Raw genomic sequence first — 14,913 nt, 5'->3', positions numbered from 1 at the left:
CTCTGGGGGCAAATGGGAGGGGGGGTGCAACTCAATATTAGGAGGGAGTCCTTAATGTTTTGTACATTCAGTGTACACCGTCTCGAAAGAGCCATGTTTCCAGTCACGCCCAAACACACCGGTGAATGGCCAACCCTTTTCTGAATTGAGTTGGGAAATATGCTGCTCTGTGGGCTTCAGGGTCCGTGTACATTTCGTTATCAAAACTGAGAATGGAAAAACTACATTTGAAAATCAGAAATCAACTTGTTTTCTCATTTGTTTGGCTTGCACTAGCTAGCACTAGCTGCTAGCATAAAGTAATATGACATCTCATTTTGTCTTAGCTTGTAACTTGTAAAATATGTATTTATATATTTTTGGACAAAACTAAAAACAAACATCTAATATATTGTGTTATTTGTTTTATATTATTACATGTCCAATTTTGAAACAATTGAGAAACGGAATCGTTTTGCGTTTTTCCATTCTCCGTTTTTATTCTGAAATCAAAAATAACGAAATGTACACGGACCCGTCAACTTGATAAAGTGAAGCAACCTTGAGTAGGAGGGGAAATCAGAGTTTGGAATTGTGGCAGAAGATCCGGAGTACGAGTGCGGAGGTGAGAAGAGCGTTGGTTTGAAACTAAATTAAGGTATTTTATTATAATTAATTTGTTGACATGTTTACCAAACTTGCGCCTGCAGGTTAGAAATACTTCACCCGTGCGTAAATGATTGCTCTGGCCGTTCATACAACAGAATAATGGGTGTCACCCGCGTGCTCTGACTGCTGTAATAATAGTCTGAAGGCTATGGAATTAATTTTGAAATGTGACGAAATCCAAACCAGTAGGGCTAAGAGTATGCTTCTGACAATGTTTGGGTGGTATTTCGACGATTCAAACGAAACAGTCGCAACAATCTATTCGATTGCAGGTGCGCATATAATGTTCCGAATTCACGAGGACAAGGTTTAGATCTAGTGCCTGACTTGGGCAGGAGCTGATTATCGGCACCTGAAAAGGTGTACTGCTTGAGCTCCTGTTCCTCTTATAGAATATTAGCTCAAAAGTATTTTGTATATCTGACAGTTTCGAGTTTTTGTAATTACTGTAAACTTACTATCTACCATAACACATACATGTGTCTTGCTTAAATTGAAAGTTTTGCATTCACAGCTTTTTTTATCACTACCTCTTGGTTACAAAAGCATTTTTCCCATGGGTAAAATAACACTACCAGACGCAACGTTGTTGACATGTCCAATGTTTGTAATGCTGGGTACTACAATGCTATCTGCTCCCGCAGCACTCAGGATAAGTCCTCCAGAAACAGCAGGACAAAGAAATCTAACTCCGGAGTGATAAGGATGGGTGAGACACCAGTCAGGGATGATGGCACAGTTACAAGGTCAGCTGAGGTAAGCCATATTTTTCCTTCCCATATGGAAGTACTATTTGTTTGAAATAAAAGTACTTCCCAAGAGGAAGAAATCCTATTTGCCTTTACTCTTCCGTTGTATTCTGCACCTGGTTACATTACATGATGTCTATCTAAAATTGATAGTATGTGTAACATGTAGTCTTTCTTCTTTATGAAGTATGTTGGCTCCTTTCCTGTGGATGACTGTTGTTTGGATGATCAGATGCAGCAGTTGCACACACAGCTCAAGTCTCTCAAAGTAGGTGCTGGTAATAAGTTAGAAAGCAGCAGTACTTTAAGGCAAGTCTTGACTGTTCACAAATGTTTATGGTGGAGATGGGGTCGTGCACAGACCTCTTCGTGGTCAGGTGCTCAAACCACAAAAAGGGCATGAAAGCAATTGGTAGACATATCTTTATAGCCAATTTAAATGAGACATTTAACATGACTTTAACAATGGCTTGCAAGCAGAGGGTTCAGAAAAACAATGATAAACTGTAATACGAAGAATATATTGTTTTGGTCCCCCCAAAAACATGAGACTGGAAGGATGTGCCTGCCTGAGGTGTTGAACTTTTTCACAGACATGCAAGAAAAGGAGGTCTGTGTCCCTGAAATTTTCCATCAAAGGTGTGAAGATGTACGATGAAGATGAGACGGTAAGAGTTGCCCTTCTCAGAGCAAAGCACATGTATCATTGCTGTTAGAGCTGTGTACACTACATCAACATACTTTTTTAAACTTTCCTTGTCTGTAGACCATCCTCATGGCCCATGCTCTACGAAGGGTCTCCCTTTCCACCGCCCAACCCTCGGACGCCCAGTTCGCCTTTGTTTCCCACAACCCAGGCAACCCTGATGCCCAACTATACTGCCACCTCTTCAAGGCTAGTCATGCCAGAGCAGTAAGAACCAGCGTTAGATCTTTGTCTCCCAAGATGATTGTCAATGGAATTCCTCTGTGATGGCTTTAAGCTGCAGTTTATTTTATAATTTGTCTCTGTGTTCCCTCCAAGGCCCAATTCCTGAACCTGTTGCTGTGCCGCTGTTTCCAGCTGTCCTACCTGGAGAAGCACCCAGAGGAGGCTCAAGTTGAGTCTGCAGGCCCACTGCCCAACTGTACCCCCTCCCTCCTCAACCAGGGCTTCCCTCTCAGTGTCAGCGCCCTTGTGTCCTTCAGAAGGGCCCCCACTCAGGGCTTACTCCCAGGGGAAAAGGTCAGTCAAACCTGTTTGTTTTAACTGAATTGTGAAAGCACAGTGAAATAATGCTTTTTTTTGTGTGTGTGTAGCTGAACCCTGTACATTGTGCTAGCCTAGCTGTTGACCTGTTAACACTTTCTATGGGTCCTTATTGTAGGTCTTCCCATTGAAGAACAACAGCGCAACAACTGAGGAACAACCAAGCATCCAAGAAAATGTCATCACCTCTCCTTCCCTGGTGCGCAAGAAAGCCATCCGCAACAAAGTACTGCGCTCAGGGGCCTATCGCTCCTTCACTTACACCCCTCACAAACAACGCCACCTCCAGGATCAGCTTAACTCTCCACAAGGTGGGCTAAGTGCAGAGAGCTCTTTCAAGAGTGAAACAGTTCATTAGGTAATGCAAACCCTTAGTGCTTTGTGATGTGCACTCACTCAACGTCTGTGGTGTAGGCTACATTTTTCATGGTATTGATTTGTCATTACATACAGGTTGTAGGCACTTTTTTCACAGGGTTCTGATTACTGTAACGTTAAAAGCTTTTTACCACGCATTTTTAAAGTGAACATGTTATGACGTTTTATGAACTTCTTTATCACAGTTTCCCTTGAAACAGTAGTTGTACTCACATCAGTAAGTTTTTCCACAGTGATTCAACTTGAGGTGGAATGGAAATAGATTGGAGGTTATCCAAAGCAAACAACATTTGCCTTGAGGGACATCTTGAATTGTGATCATCCCAAGATGCTAAGGAATCTCTTATCTTGTATGTGAAACAGGAAAGGGGCAGGACAAAATGCCAGGGAGGAGAGCCCGGGCCCCGAGCCTTGCTGAAACAGAAGAAGCTCTGGCTCAAGCGGTGTGGTGTTGGGCTGGCATCACCACGTGAGTCCCCCTCTTTTATTATAATAATATATGCTATTTAGCAGACACTTTCATCCAAAGTGACTTAGTCATTTGTGCATAGATTTTTTTGCATAGGGTTGTCCCAGCGGGAATCGAACCCACAATCCTTGCATTCCTAGCACCGGGCTCTAACAACTGAGCCACGTTTACCCAACTCGCACTTATCCCAGACCAGTTCCTTGTGTGCTTTATGGTGTGTTTGCTTGATGAAAGTCATGTGAGTCATCTCAGGGCTACCATTGGTCTTCACCCCCCATGTGTTACAGTGACAGCAGCTATTCCCTGCTTGCAGAGGACGTCCTGGGCTCATACCTCCTGTGCCCGCATCCTAAGAGACCTGGCTGTGGCTCTCTCATCATTCGTTTCTCTTCTGGCCTCATCACCCACCTCATAGACAACACATATAAAGGGACATACCAGCTTGAGGTGAGCTGTCATGGTCAATCATTCCATTTTCATCAAATTTCTTTAACTTCCAATTTAAGCTCCTTGTTAATGTATGTTCAATGTGTAGCTATGAAGTCATGTTTTTTTACTAGAACTGCCAACAAGAATTCTGCACCATTGCTGCTTTGATAGAGCACTACACAGAGTTCAAGGAGGAGCTGAACTTTCCTCTGAGTTGTGCCCGTGTAAACCACTGCTACGAGTGGGAGGAGAATGTTGGCAAGGCACACCAAAGCCTCAAAAGAAAGAATGCAGAATATAACCAGAGGAAGCAATGGGTTTAAAAGTAATTTCTGAACATTGGATTGATTGATGTATCCCATTCTCTAAGAGACACTGAGAACATGTTACACTGACACCTTTCATTTCTTTGCACTTAAATACAATACAATTCATTCACTTCTGTGCTTCATTTAGGTTACTTTTATTGTTTTGAGATTTGTGATGTTTATCACAATTCACCTGCTAAAGGGAAGTTTGATCGCAAGGGTGGAGCAGAGCCATATATTTAGATAAATGTAAGGCGTGTGGAGTGATGTTGGCACTTCGCCTATGATGTAGTTTTTTTTTGTTTTATGTCAGTGTGTTTGAGATGTATATTCTATTTTAGCTGCCCCTACTTTTTAAATTGTATACAATTTTTTTTTAAGTAGGAATTTAGTGTGTGTTTGTATATGAATTAGAGGGATTTTCTATTTTTGTATGTGTTAAGCTGTATGCCTCGTGTTATGCTGTCTGTTTCACAGCATGTTTTAAGATGTTCTGTGAGAACATGGTACATGACTCACTTTACACCACAAAGTGGAGGCTATTTTTATTGTTGGGTTATGCATAATGCATTGCCGGATTTTATGCATAAATGCAGACCTCTAACTTGATCTAAGTCTTTTTTAGGGGGAACAAGAAGTGATTTCAATTTTGGCTCTTTGGAAAGAGGATGGGCAGCAAAAACATTTTCTTGGCAATTTTCACACATGACGTGGTTTTATCAAGTGTATGGTTGCCTTGGAACGCGGTGGGAAGGGAACCGACAGAACGAGTTTTTTTTTAAATTATTATTATTATTATTTTTTATTTTTTTGCGTATACTATTGTTTTTGAGCACGGATTGTATTCATTGGACGACATGATGCCATCTGCCAATACTACGTTTTTATAGCACGTGGATAATTGATTTGACAATAAATTATTCCAACCAATTAACGGTCTGACATGTCTAGCAGGTTAGCTGGTACAGGTTGTGAACTCGATTGCTTTGAGGCTTGGCCAATGTGGCAAGCTAGCTACCGTCCTTAGCTTAGTTAGCTAGCGTTCTGATTTGCTGTCATGCTTCTGTGACCAGATCAACAGGTTCGATTTGTGTTATTCTGATCACTTCAGTTGTAGCATGTCAACTGGAAAGATTTGTCATGGCTGCTAGTTAGATTAATTGTTTAGTTTCCAAATAACAGTAGGCTAGCTATTTATTTTTCTAGCTTGCTGAATGAAATGGATTCAACAACTGAATCCTACAGACGAAGAACCATATGTGACTTTAAAAAAATAGATATACATGAAAAATAATTAATGGACACCCTTTTCTATAGTGAACCTGTTTCACAAGCTTTCCGCGCGCTCATTAACAATCATTTTAAATTTAAAGATAGGCTCTCGTGGAATAACCGTTTATGTTCACCACTCAGAATTGACGGACAAGCGCACAACTTTTCTGTTGCTGATGAAAATCGCTGAAATGTGGGAAAGAAACGTAAAACAAACTAAAATAATGGAAAGGCATGCAAAGGAAGATCTTACGAGATGCGGGAAAACCCTATACAAATCGTAAGGGTCAAAAAACTGGGAAAAGCTGTCCAAAAGAGGTATGTGGAAGAACCGTATATCAAACAATCAAGCTAGCTAGCTATAGAGTACAGTAACTAACATGTATGTTCTGGGTTGTCTAATTTGTAACTATAGAGAGAACATATTAGCTAAATTTCGTTGGCTAGTTCGTTACAAATGTTATTGCTAGATTATAGAAGAAACATAGTTAGCTACTTTTTCTCCATCCACCGGATGATTCGACATGGCTACAGTAGCTAGCTAGCTAGTTATACTGTATGTAACGTTACACTGAATCCTGCAGGGAAGAGCGTGTTCCACGACTTGCAGAAAGGATTGTGGAAAGTAGATTGATGAGCGTAAGCTGCATCTGTTCAACAGTTTCTACACTGTCCCATACGAGAAACAACAATCGTTGATTCTCTCCGGCTTAGAACAGGTTATAAATAAGACAAAACGCCTATTATTATAATAGCTATATTGAACACTTGCATAGTTTACTTTTGACAGTAATGATACGTACATTAACGATAACTCTAAAAGTGCAGTGTTACACAATGGTGCAATACAAACTCATTCTGTGTATAGGTTGGGAGTGTGTGAAAGATGGAGGTCCTGATCAAGCAATACCCTGAATATGCTACAGTATATTAAATTCTGAATTTATCATTGTCAATTTTTATTGCAGCATGAGGTGAAACAGAGACGTAAACCTTAGGATACAAAGGAGAACAAACGACGGAAACAAACCATGTACAGCACGCAGGCCAGAGATTGAATGTGTGCAAGGTCACTTTCATGTCTGTTCCAGCTAACCAACAGCCGTCTTCAGGCAAGTGAAAATGTGAATTAATGTCTATATGAATATCAATTAACAAACATATTGTATTCTCTGTGCTAGTTTTTAAGAACCTGCTAATTGAAATGTAATTGTTTTGGTCAGGTTGTTCAGGAAAAGTTAGGAGTTCAAGCTGAGGCAGGTGAGGTTGCAGGGTTACCAGATCAGGCTACTGAGGCTAGGTCTCCTTTAGAAGATGGAAGAGGGAAGCATAGCAATCGGTAATGCGCTATGGATTCCAGCCTGGATTATTTCACTATAGCAGTACTCTAAACAATCTTCTAAACATTAACATAGAGTATCGAATGGATGAATAGCGAATTCTGAAACGGAAATATAAAAATGTTTATTACTTTTAAACAAAGTGATGGTAACTAAGCTGTCCAACTACAACCTGAGGACTGAGTGCCGATTACCGATCAAACAGCAGAGTCTCAATTTTGGCCAACCCAGGAGTGACACCTGTGGCAAATGTGACGCATTCTTCACTAAGATGTCAGCAGCAACATCTGAAGAGGAGAAGAGGAAGATTGCAGTTGAAAGTGAGTTGCACCATCGAAAAGCCGAAAAGGCCTACACACAGCGTCAGTGACACTGAGTGGGCTAAAGCCAATGCTGACTGCCATGTAATTTCTGTGGATCTACAGGGGGTGATGTACACCCCTAATCTGACCCACTCCAATGTCTACCAGCGGCAGCTGTCAAATTTTAACATTTGCATCCAGGGACTTGGAAAAGAAGATCCTGCATACATGTGTGTTTGGCATGAGGGGATTGCACACCGAGGGTCCATTGAGGTGGCAAGCTGCATATTGAAGTGGGTGAAGACAAAATTCACCCCACTCACCAAACCAGAGATGCGCAAGTTGATCATCTTCAGTGACAGATGCTGTGGGCAGAATAACAACTGATGGATGCTCAAGCTGATGTCGATGCTCGTCTCTATGGGTTACTTTACCCAAGTTGAGCAGAAGTTCATGGTCTCTGGTCATCCTTTTCTTCCTTGTGTTGGATCTTTTGCCACCATCGTGAAGAGGCGCAAGGTGTCTGTCCTTCATACAACTGATGATGTTTCAAAGATGATACTTGAAGCACAACCAGCAAAACCATTCAAGGTTATGTTGATGCAATGTGAAGACTTAAGGCACCTCCCAGATTCTGTCCTCAAGCGACCAGCTGGACTACAGATCACCTCAGTGAGGTGGTTAAAAGTCACAGGTATTGCACAGAGAATAGTTTACTAACATCCCATCAACACGCAACATGTTGTTCTAACAATAAAATATCCTAATGCTTGACTGTGAAAGTTGTTTATTGATGTCAGGAACTTAAAATGTTTCTGTTCTCATTTCAGTTGAGGATCCTTGGAATCTGTACACCAGACAGAGCCACAGTCTATTTGAGGGATGGAAATCATGGCTGATCTCCAAACCAAAACAAGGAGCTACACCTCAACCTCCCTATTTTGCAAGTCACTACCCTAGAGCATATGAGAGTCCTCTGCCCATCAAAAAAAAAACAAGTACCAAGATCTGATGACCATGCTCAACTACTTGCCAGCTGCTGCACGCTCTTTTTATAAATCACTGCAGAGTGAATAATTTGATGTTAAACCAAGCTATGTAATTAACCGTTTTTTCTGTGAGTTTGATCCCCTGAACCTGTATAGTATGTTGAATCTGAATACATTTCAGAAGACATGTCACCCCTATTGTAGGAAATTAAATGTATAGTAGGTGTTTTCTATGTGAATCAATGTGTATGATTTGAGCCAGCACAATATATTGAATTAATGGAATTTTAAGATGTTCCTAGTGTAGAAAATGTTATGTACAATGTGTTCTGTTGAGAATTATTTTGTGTGTGATCATTTGAACTTTTTTTAATCTGAATTAATTAAAAACATAAGTTATCACATACAGTATGTGAGTATTCATTTGATCTTGATTCCCTCTTTATTCATTACAATATACAGTACGTCTCTCTGTCACCACATTTATCATTAACTCTAAGCAGTTAATACTTATGAGTCCTCTGTCCATCAGTCCTCTGCCTCTGCCCCTCAGTACAGCACATTTCTTGTCTTTAGCATGGGTTTAACGCAATTAGGGACCTGCATAATGGACATGCATATTGGCACATCACATTGATCCATATTTGATATGTACAAGTTGTGCTTGTTTTGATTGAATTAATTTAATTGTATTCTATTTTTGTAGTTATTCTATGGTATGTTCACATTGAGGACTTCATTTTAAATGAGACTAAGATTTCATGACTCAACTTTTAAGAAAAGTCATCAGTGCTAAAGTTGATAGACCACCTTTAAATGAACCTCCATACTAATTAACTACATATTGCATTTAAGTTATTTACATGAAGGGCATCTGTACTTAAAACATATCAGGTGTTAAAGGACATCTTGCAAGAGTCATGCAAAATGTCACATATACTCTTTTTCCACAAACTGAAATCACGAGATACTGTTCTTCCACATTCTAAAAATTAAAACGGCAATAAAACAAGTATTTTTTTAAATAACAAAAAAATATTAATTGTTGGAAGATATGGGTATGGTGAATTATTTGTCAACCATAAAACACCTAATGTGGTACACACAATATAAAAATAACTCTTAAAATGGAAAAATTGTCACATATATGGTTCTTCGTCTGTAGGATTCAACTGACGATTGACTAATTTTGATATTGGCTACCAGTGTCAAACGGTGTTAATCAGGCATTGCCTTTCTTGTCACCAGTATGTGTGTCTGATATCAGACACCGCAAGAAGACTGAGGCAAAAATGGCTGCAGAGTCAGTGAAGGTAGTGGTCAGTTGTCTGCCGATGAATGATAGGGAGCAAATGTTGAATTGTAAGACGGTGGTATCCGTAGAGATGAGTCACTGTCAGTGTTTCATCAAGAAGCCAGGGGTGAAGGAGGAGCCACCAAAACAATTCACCTTTGATGGAAGCCTCTTCATTGACTAAAACACTGAGCAGATGTACAATGAGATAATTTACCCTTTGGTTGAGGTAGGCCTACAATAAATCCTACATTTTCACAACTTGATTATGGTGAATTACATGCAGTAGCACCAGCTCGTGGACTATTGGACATCTCCAGTATATATCTGAAACTAAATAACATGTCAGTTAGGAAAACACGTGTGCTGCTGGACTTGGCTGGCAGCGAGCGCCAGTTTAAGACTGGTACCACCGGGGAACGTCTCTGTGAGGCCACCAAGATCAACCTGTCCCAGTCAGCTCTAGGCAACGTCATCTCAACAGATCCCCTAACGAGACTCCAAAGTGACCCGGTTGTTGCAGGACTAGCACCCCGATGGTGGCCTGCAGACAACAACTATGAGGAGAGCCTGAGCACCCTGCGCTACGCCAACAGGGCCAAGAGCATCCAGAACAGGCCCCGCATCAATGAAGTCCACAAAGATCCCCTGCTCCGAGAGTACCAGGAGGAAATCAAGCAGCTATGTGCCTTAATCTCTGGCCAGCTGGGCAATACCAACCTGTCATGTGAGCACCATGCTTTTCTCCACACTTTGTCTAATCACTGAGAGTAAGCGTTTGCACATAGAAGATCAAAGTGCTAGATTAAAATTGGATTATTCTCCATGGTCCTATTTTAATCAGCGTTTCTGGATGGTCAGTTTGTCTGCAGGGCCCTCTGCTGGTCCATCGAGGCCACAGTCCAGCACTACAGAGAAGGAGAAGATTAAAGAGGTGGGTTAACTTCCACAAGAAGTTGACTGAAGCTGCTTAGCAGAAGGAGCTCAACTAACCTATTTGTGACCTTCAGGAGTATGAGGAGACGCTGGCTTGGCTTCAGGCTGAGTATAATGCAGAGCAGGAGTCCAAGGCCAAGCTTCAGGAGGACATTGCTGTCCTGCGCTCTTCATATGAGACCAAGCTGTCCAATCTGGAAAAGTCCCAGACCAGCAGAGGGCACTCTATTACCACTGCTGGTACCATTACGACATCCCTGTCTACGTTCAAAACTCCAACCAATTCAAATTTTACTCAGACGACCATAGCCAAGGATATTAATAAGACAGATTTTCTGAAGATAAATAACTAACAGTCAGGTGTATAGATAGTGCTCTAGTACATTACAGGATATTAAGCCTTGTTTTCTAATTGCCTAGTGTCAGAGCTCTCCATCCTTATTAAACAAGCTCTTGAGGAGGAATTATGTTGTGTCACTGCACATGAGCTTAGTGATATGGAACCAGTCCTAGCCAAGATACCCATGCATCAAGTTCCCAGTACTTGTGGGTAACCGGTTATGCATGCATTTTGTAGTGGTACACATCTGAGTAGGGCGGTCCCTTTAATGATGTAACTTCTCTTCTTGTGGGTGAGCCAGACACATGCATCTTGCCAGGTGACCAGGGTCTGAGGGGGAGGAGAATGCAGACTCTCCTCCAATCGGTACCCCAGGCCCTCTGGACCAGAAGCATGTCCTCAAGAGGAGAGTTACCACACTCACACACACTCCCTTTTATATAACATAATGTCCAGTAGTGTGGCTTGGTGCCCTGTCCTGTCTCCAGGCTACAGCACACCGACAGAGGAATACCCTGGCAGATCAGAGGAAGAAGCAGTTGATTGGCCCTGGCAGAGAATGGTGAGGAGAGTGACAATGTGATCTTCAATGTCTACGACTCCATCCAGGAGGAAGTCCATGCTAAGAGTCGACTCCTAGAGAACACCCAGAGCAAGGTGGGACACATCTTCATGGAAAAGAAATGCCAGATGAATGATTTATCTACTAACATGCTTGTTCCTGTACCACATTTCTGTCATGCATTTGTATTGTTTGCCTATTCTGTTAATACAATATGTACTGTGACAGACTTAAGTCTGTATGGTCATTTTGTGGTGTTCTCCTGATGTGATGCCACAGCTGAAGGTGGCCAAGCTGGAGATCCACAACTTGCAGGCGGAGTTTGAGCTAGAGAGGAATGACTACCTGGCAACAATCCGCAGGCTGGAGGGGGAGGGCAAGCTGCTACAGAGCCTGTTAGAGCGCAGGGCCCCTTTGGTCTGTCGTGACTGCAACTACAGCCACTTGGATCGCCTGCGGACGGAGGCCACTGGGGTGACGACAGCGTCACCTGGAGGCTGCCTGACATGTTGGTGCAGAAAACAGCCCTGCTATCAGATGAGCGTAGAACCGGGGAAGAAATAATGTTGTGAAGATGTCTTTGAATTTAGAACCAATGTTAATCTTTCAGTGGATGGACTATTTTTATTTAGATTTTCAATGTTGTGATTACATGGATGGTTGGTCCTGTTTAGGTTTCTCATCCTCTGTTGTGTCCCTTCTCTCTTTCAGCAGTAGCTCCTTCAGCTCAGAGGCTCTCTGTGTGCATGAGCTCAGCGGCTGACACAGGAGAATCCTTTCAAGTTTGTACTTTTATTTTTACTAAACACATTTATATTTTTTACCTCCCCTATGGGATATGAGGAACAAAACAAAATGTTTATGATCGTTCATCGTTGCCTGTTTTGTGCAGTATGATGAAATCAGTATATAAAGAGATGATGAACCGCAGCGACAGCGAGAACTTCGCCAGCAACTACTTCAAGCCTAAGAGAGTCAACCAGTTGCTGGGCGTTGAGCCACAACTGTGACTGAGGTGCAGTTAATGTTACAATAAAAGCAGTCAGTTTTAGAAGGATACAAGTCAGTTACTGGAAACATTCAAAAGATCTAACCTGCTATCTGCTTAACTTCAACAGATCATTTGCCCTACATGTGTGGCTATTCCACTGATGACCTCTTCCCATGCAGCAGTTCACTCAGCACCCCAGAGGAATGGTACGCCTCACCTGACCTCCAGCGGCTCCAACATTGGCCCCTCACTCAGCCCTGAATCTCTCCTCCCTTTCCCCTTCTGCCTTGAGTCACTGGGGATCACCCCAGCCAATGGCAAGGTGAAGAGGAAGAAAAGCAGAACATAGAGAGCTGGGCTACAGAGGCACTCTGTCACCACCTCCCCCAGTCTATCCATTTCTACCTGCCATCCTTTTTGACCACTAGAGACCTCACAATTCGTTGGCTTGTTTAGGTGGAGTATTTAATTCATCCACTGTGATTGACCCTAGGTTGTTAGTAGTTCACTATTGAACTTTTAGTAACCAGCATAATAATGGTACTTTTAAATGGACACTTGGTCTGGCAATGTGATGCTTCTGGTGTTTATTATTATTTTTTGCACCTTTTTAAATGTTAGCGAAGATAATGCCACACCATAGTGCATGCAGTGACTCTTAATTCTGTGATACAATGGTTTATCCAACCTTGAATATAATATTTATCACTGTTGTGGTTTTTGCTGCTCATACTGTAATTGTTAATACAATATTTTTTCTGTAGCTTTCTGCGTGTCTTTTTCATTTCATGTCTCGTACTACTTCACTTCCCAGAATACATGTCTGGTTGTGCAAAATATTTGTCTTTGAGCATCACTAACAGGAAGGTCAACTTCAGTCTTTCAGCATCAGGGCTAAGAAATAAGATCTGAGAGGCAAACATGTCAGACCAGTTTCAGTGTCACACAATCTGGATGACTCCACAAATGCACTGGGGCCAGGGTGGTGTTGTCATAGCAGCAGTGTTAACAGGCCATGTATGACGGTGGAGGGTAGCCTCCGGTTTCCCGTCCTCTAAAAAGATGTGTCAATGACGTGTTGTCTGGAAACAAGATGAGTGTGGAGCAACCGTGTGACCTCCAGGGAGCTGAGTGACACAGACAACCTGAATTGATTGTTCCCTGGTAATAATTTGAGCCGGGCTTATTTGGCAGTAAAATTTAATTTACCTTTTCTGAAAATGACAAATTTCAATAGCATTGACAATTTAAGTTGAAAGAGTTAGTTAACCCCAAATGACATTGTTTTCCTTACCTTACGTAAGCAGTCTATGGACAAGGTATGACATTAATCCATGCTTTGGTTGTTTAAATTGTCTACTGTTTCAAATGTTAACTTGTGAGCATTTATGGCGCAAATCCAATGTGAGTCAATGGCAACTACAGTACCTTCGGAAGTATTCATACTCCTGGACTTACTCCACATTTTGTTACAGATTGGCTGCAAAATGTATTAAATATTCATTTTTCTCTTTATCATCTACCCACAATACACTATAATGACAGTGAAAACATGTTTTTAGACATTTTTGCTAATTTAATGAAAATAAACACAAAAATATCTCATTTACATAAGTATTCACACTTCTGAGTGTGAGTGTTAGAATCACCTTTGGCAACAATTTACAGCTGTCTTTCTGGGTAATTCTCTAAGCACTTTGCACACCTGGATTCTACAATATGTATTTGCACATTATTCTTTAAAAATTCTTCAAGCTCTGTCAAGTTGGTTGTTGATCACTGCTAGACATCCATTTTCAAGTCTTGTCATAGATTTTCAAGCCGATTTACAGAAATGTCCTTGTTTTTTAAAGAAAATCACTATATTATCCATTAAAATAACATCAAATTGATCAGAATTACAGTGTAGACGTTAATGTTGTAAATGACTATTGTAGCTGGAAACAGTTGATTTTTTAAAATGGAATATCTACATAGGCGTACAGAGGCCCATTATCAGCAACCATCACTCCTGTGTTCCAATGGCAGGTTGTGTTAGCTAATCCAAGTTTATCATTTTAAAAGGCTACTTGATCATTAGAAAACCCTTTTGCAATTATGTTAGCACAGCTGAAAACTGCTGTCCTGATAAAAGAAGCAATAAAACTGGCCTTCTTTAGGCTAGTTGAGTATCTGGAGCATCAGCATTTGTGGGTTCGATTACAGGCTCAAAAAGTCCAGAAACAAGAACTTTCTTCTAAAACTCGTCAGTCTATTCTTGTTCTGAGAAATGAAGGTAATCCATGAGAAATTGCCAGGAAACTGAAGATCTCTTACAACGCTGTGTACTACTCCCTTCACAGAACAGCACAAACTGGCTTTAACCAGAATAGAAAGAGGAGTGGGAGACCCCGGGGGGCAACTGAGCAAGAGGACAATACATTAGTGTCTAGTTTGAGAAACAGACGCCTCAAGTCCTCAACTGGCAGCTTCAATAAATAGTACCCGCAAAACACCATTCTCAATGTCAACAGTGAAGAGGTGACTCCGGGTTGCTGGCCTTCTAGGGAGAGTTGCAAAGAAAACGCCATTTCTCAGACTGGCCAATAAAAATAAAAGATTGAGATGGGCAAAAGAACAGATACTGGACAGAGGAACTCTTCCTAGAGGGCCAGCAT

At 41.4% G+C, this 14,913-nt stretch overlaps 1 protein-coding gene across 2 annotated transcripts; it reads left to right on the top strand.

Moving 5' to 3' along the window:
- The first annotated feature begins 161 nt into the window (after positions 1 to 161).
- On the top strand, positions 162 to 13,019 carry LOC112218651 (SH2 domain-containing protein 5). Of its 2 annotated transcripts, none has more exons than XM_024379650.2 (14): positions 162 to 604; positions 1,293 to 1,404; positions 1,585 to 1,665; positions 1,991 to 2,065; positions 2,164 to 2,310; positions 2,422 to 2,622; positions 2,765 to 2,957; positions 3,388 to 3,493; positions 3,781 to 3,940; positions 4,054 to 5,311; positions 11,192 to 11,360; positions 11,545 to 12,047; positions 12,158 to 12,280; positions 12,384 to 13,019. In XM_024379650.2, exons 2-10 carry the CDS (start codon positions 1,354 to 1,356, stop codon positions 4,243 to 4,245), a joined length of 1,206 nt encoding a protein of 401 aa, XP_024235418.1. In that variant the 5' UTR covers positions 162 to 604; positions 1,293 to 1,353; the 3' UTR covers positions 4,246 to 5,311; positions 11,192 to 11,360; positions 11,545 to 12,047; positions 12,158 to 12,280; positions 12,384 to 13,019. The 2 variants fall into 2 exon arrangements, with proteins under 2 accessions (XP_024235418.1, XP_024235410.1); XM_024379642.2 differs by having other exon boundaries at positions 162 to 637.
- The last annotated feature ends 1,894 nt before the right edge of the window (positions 13,020 to 14,913 follow it).

Source organism: Oncorhynchus tshawytscha, linkage group LG02 (assembly GCF_018296145.1).
Source record: "Oncorhynchus tshawytscha isolate Ot180627B linkage group LG02, Otsh_v2.0, whole genome shotgun sequence".
NCBI classification, from domain to species: Eukaryota; Metazoa; Chordata; class Actinopteri; order Salmoniformes; family Salmonidae; genus Oncorhynchus; species Oncorhynchus tshawytscha.
Note: the sequence above shows the minus strand (reverse complement) of the source record. Positions and strands in the feature narration are given on the sequence as shown.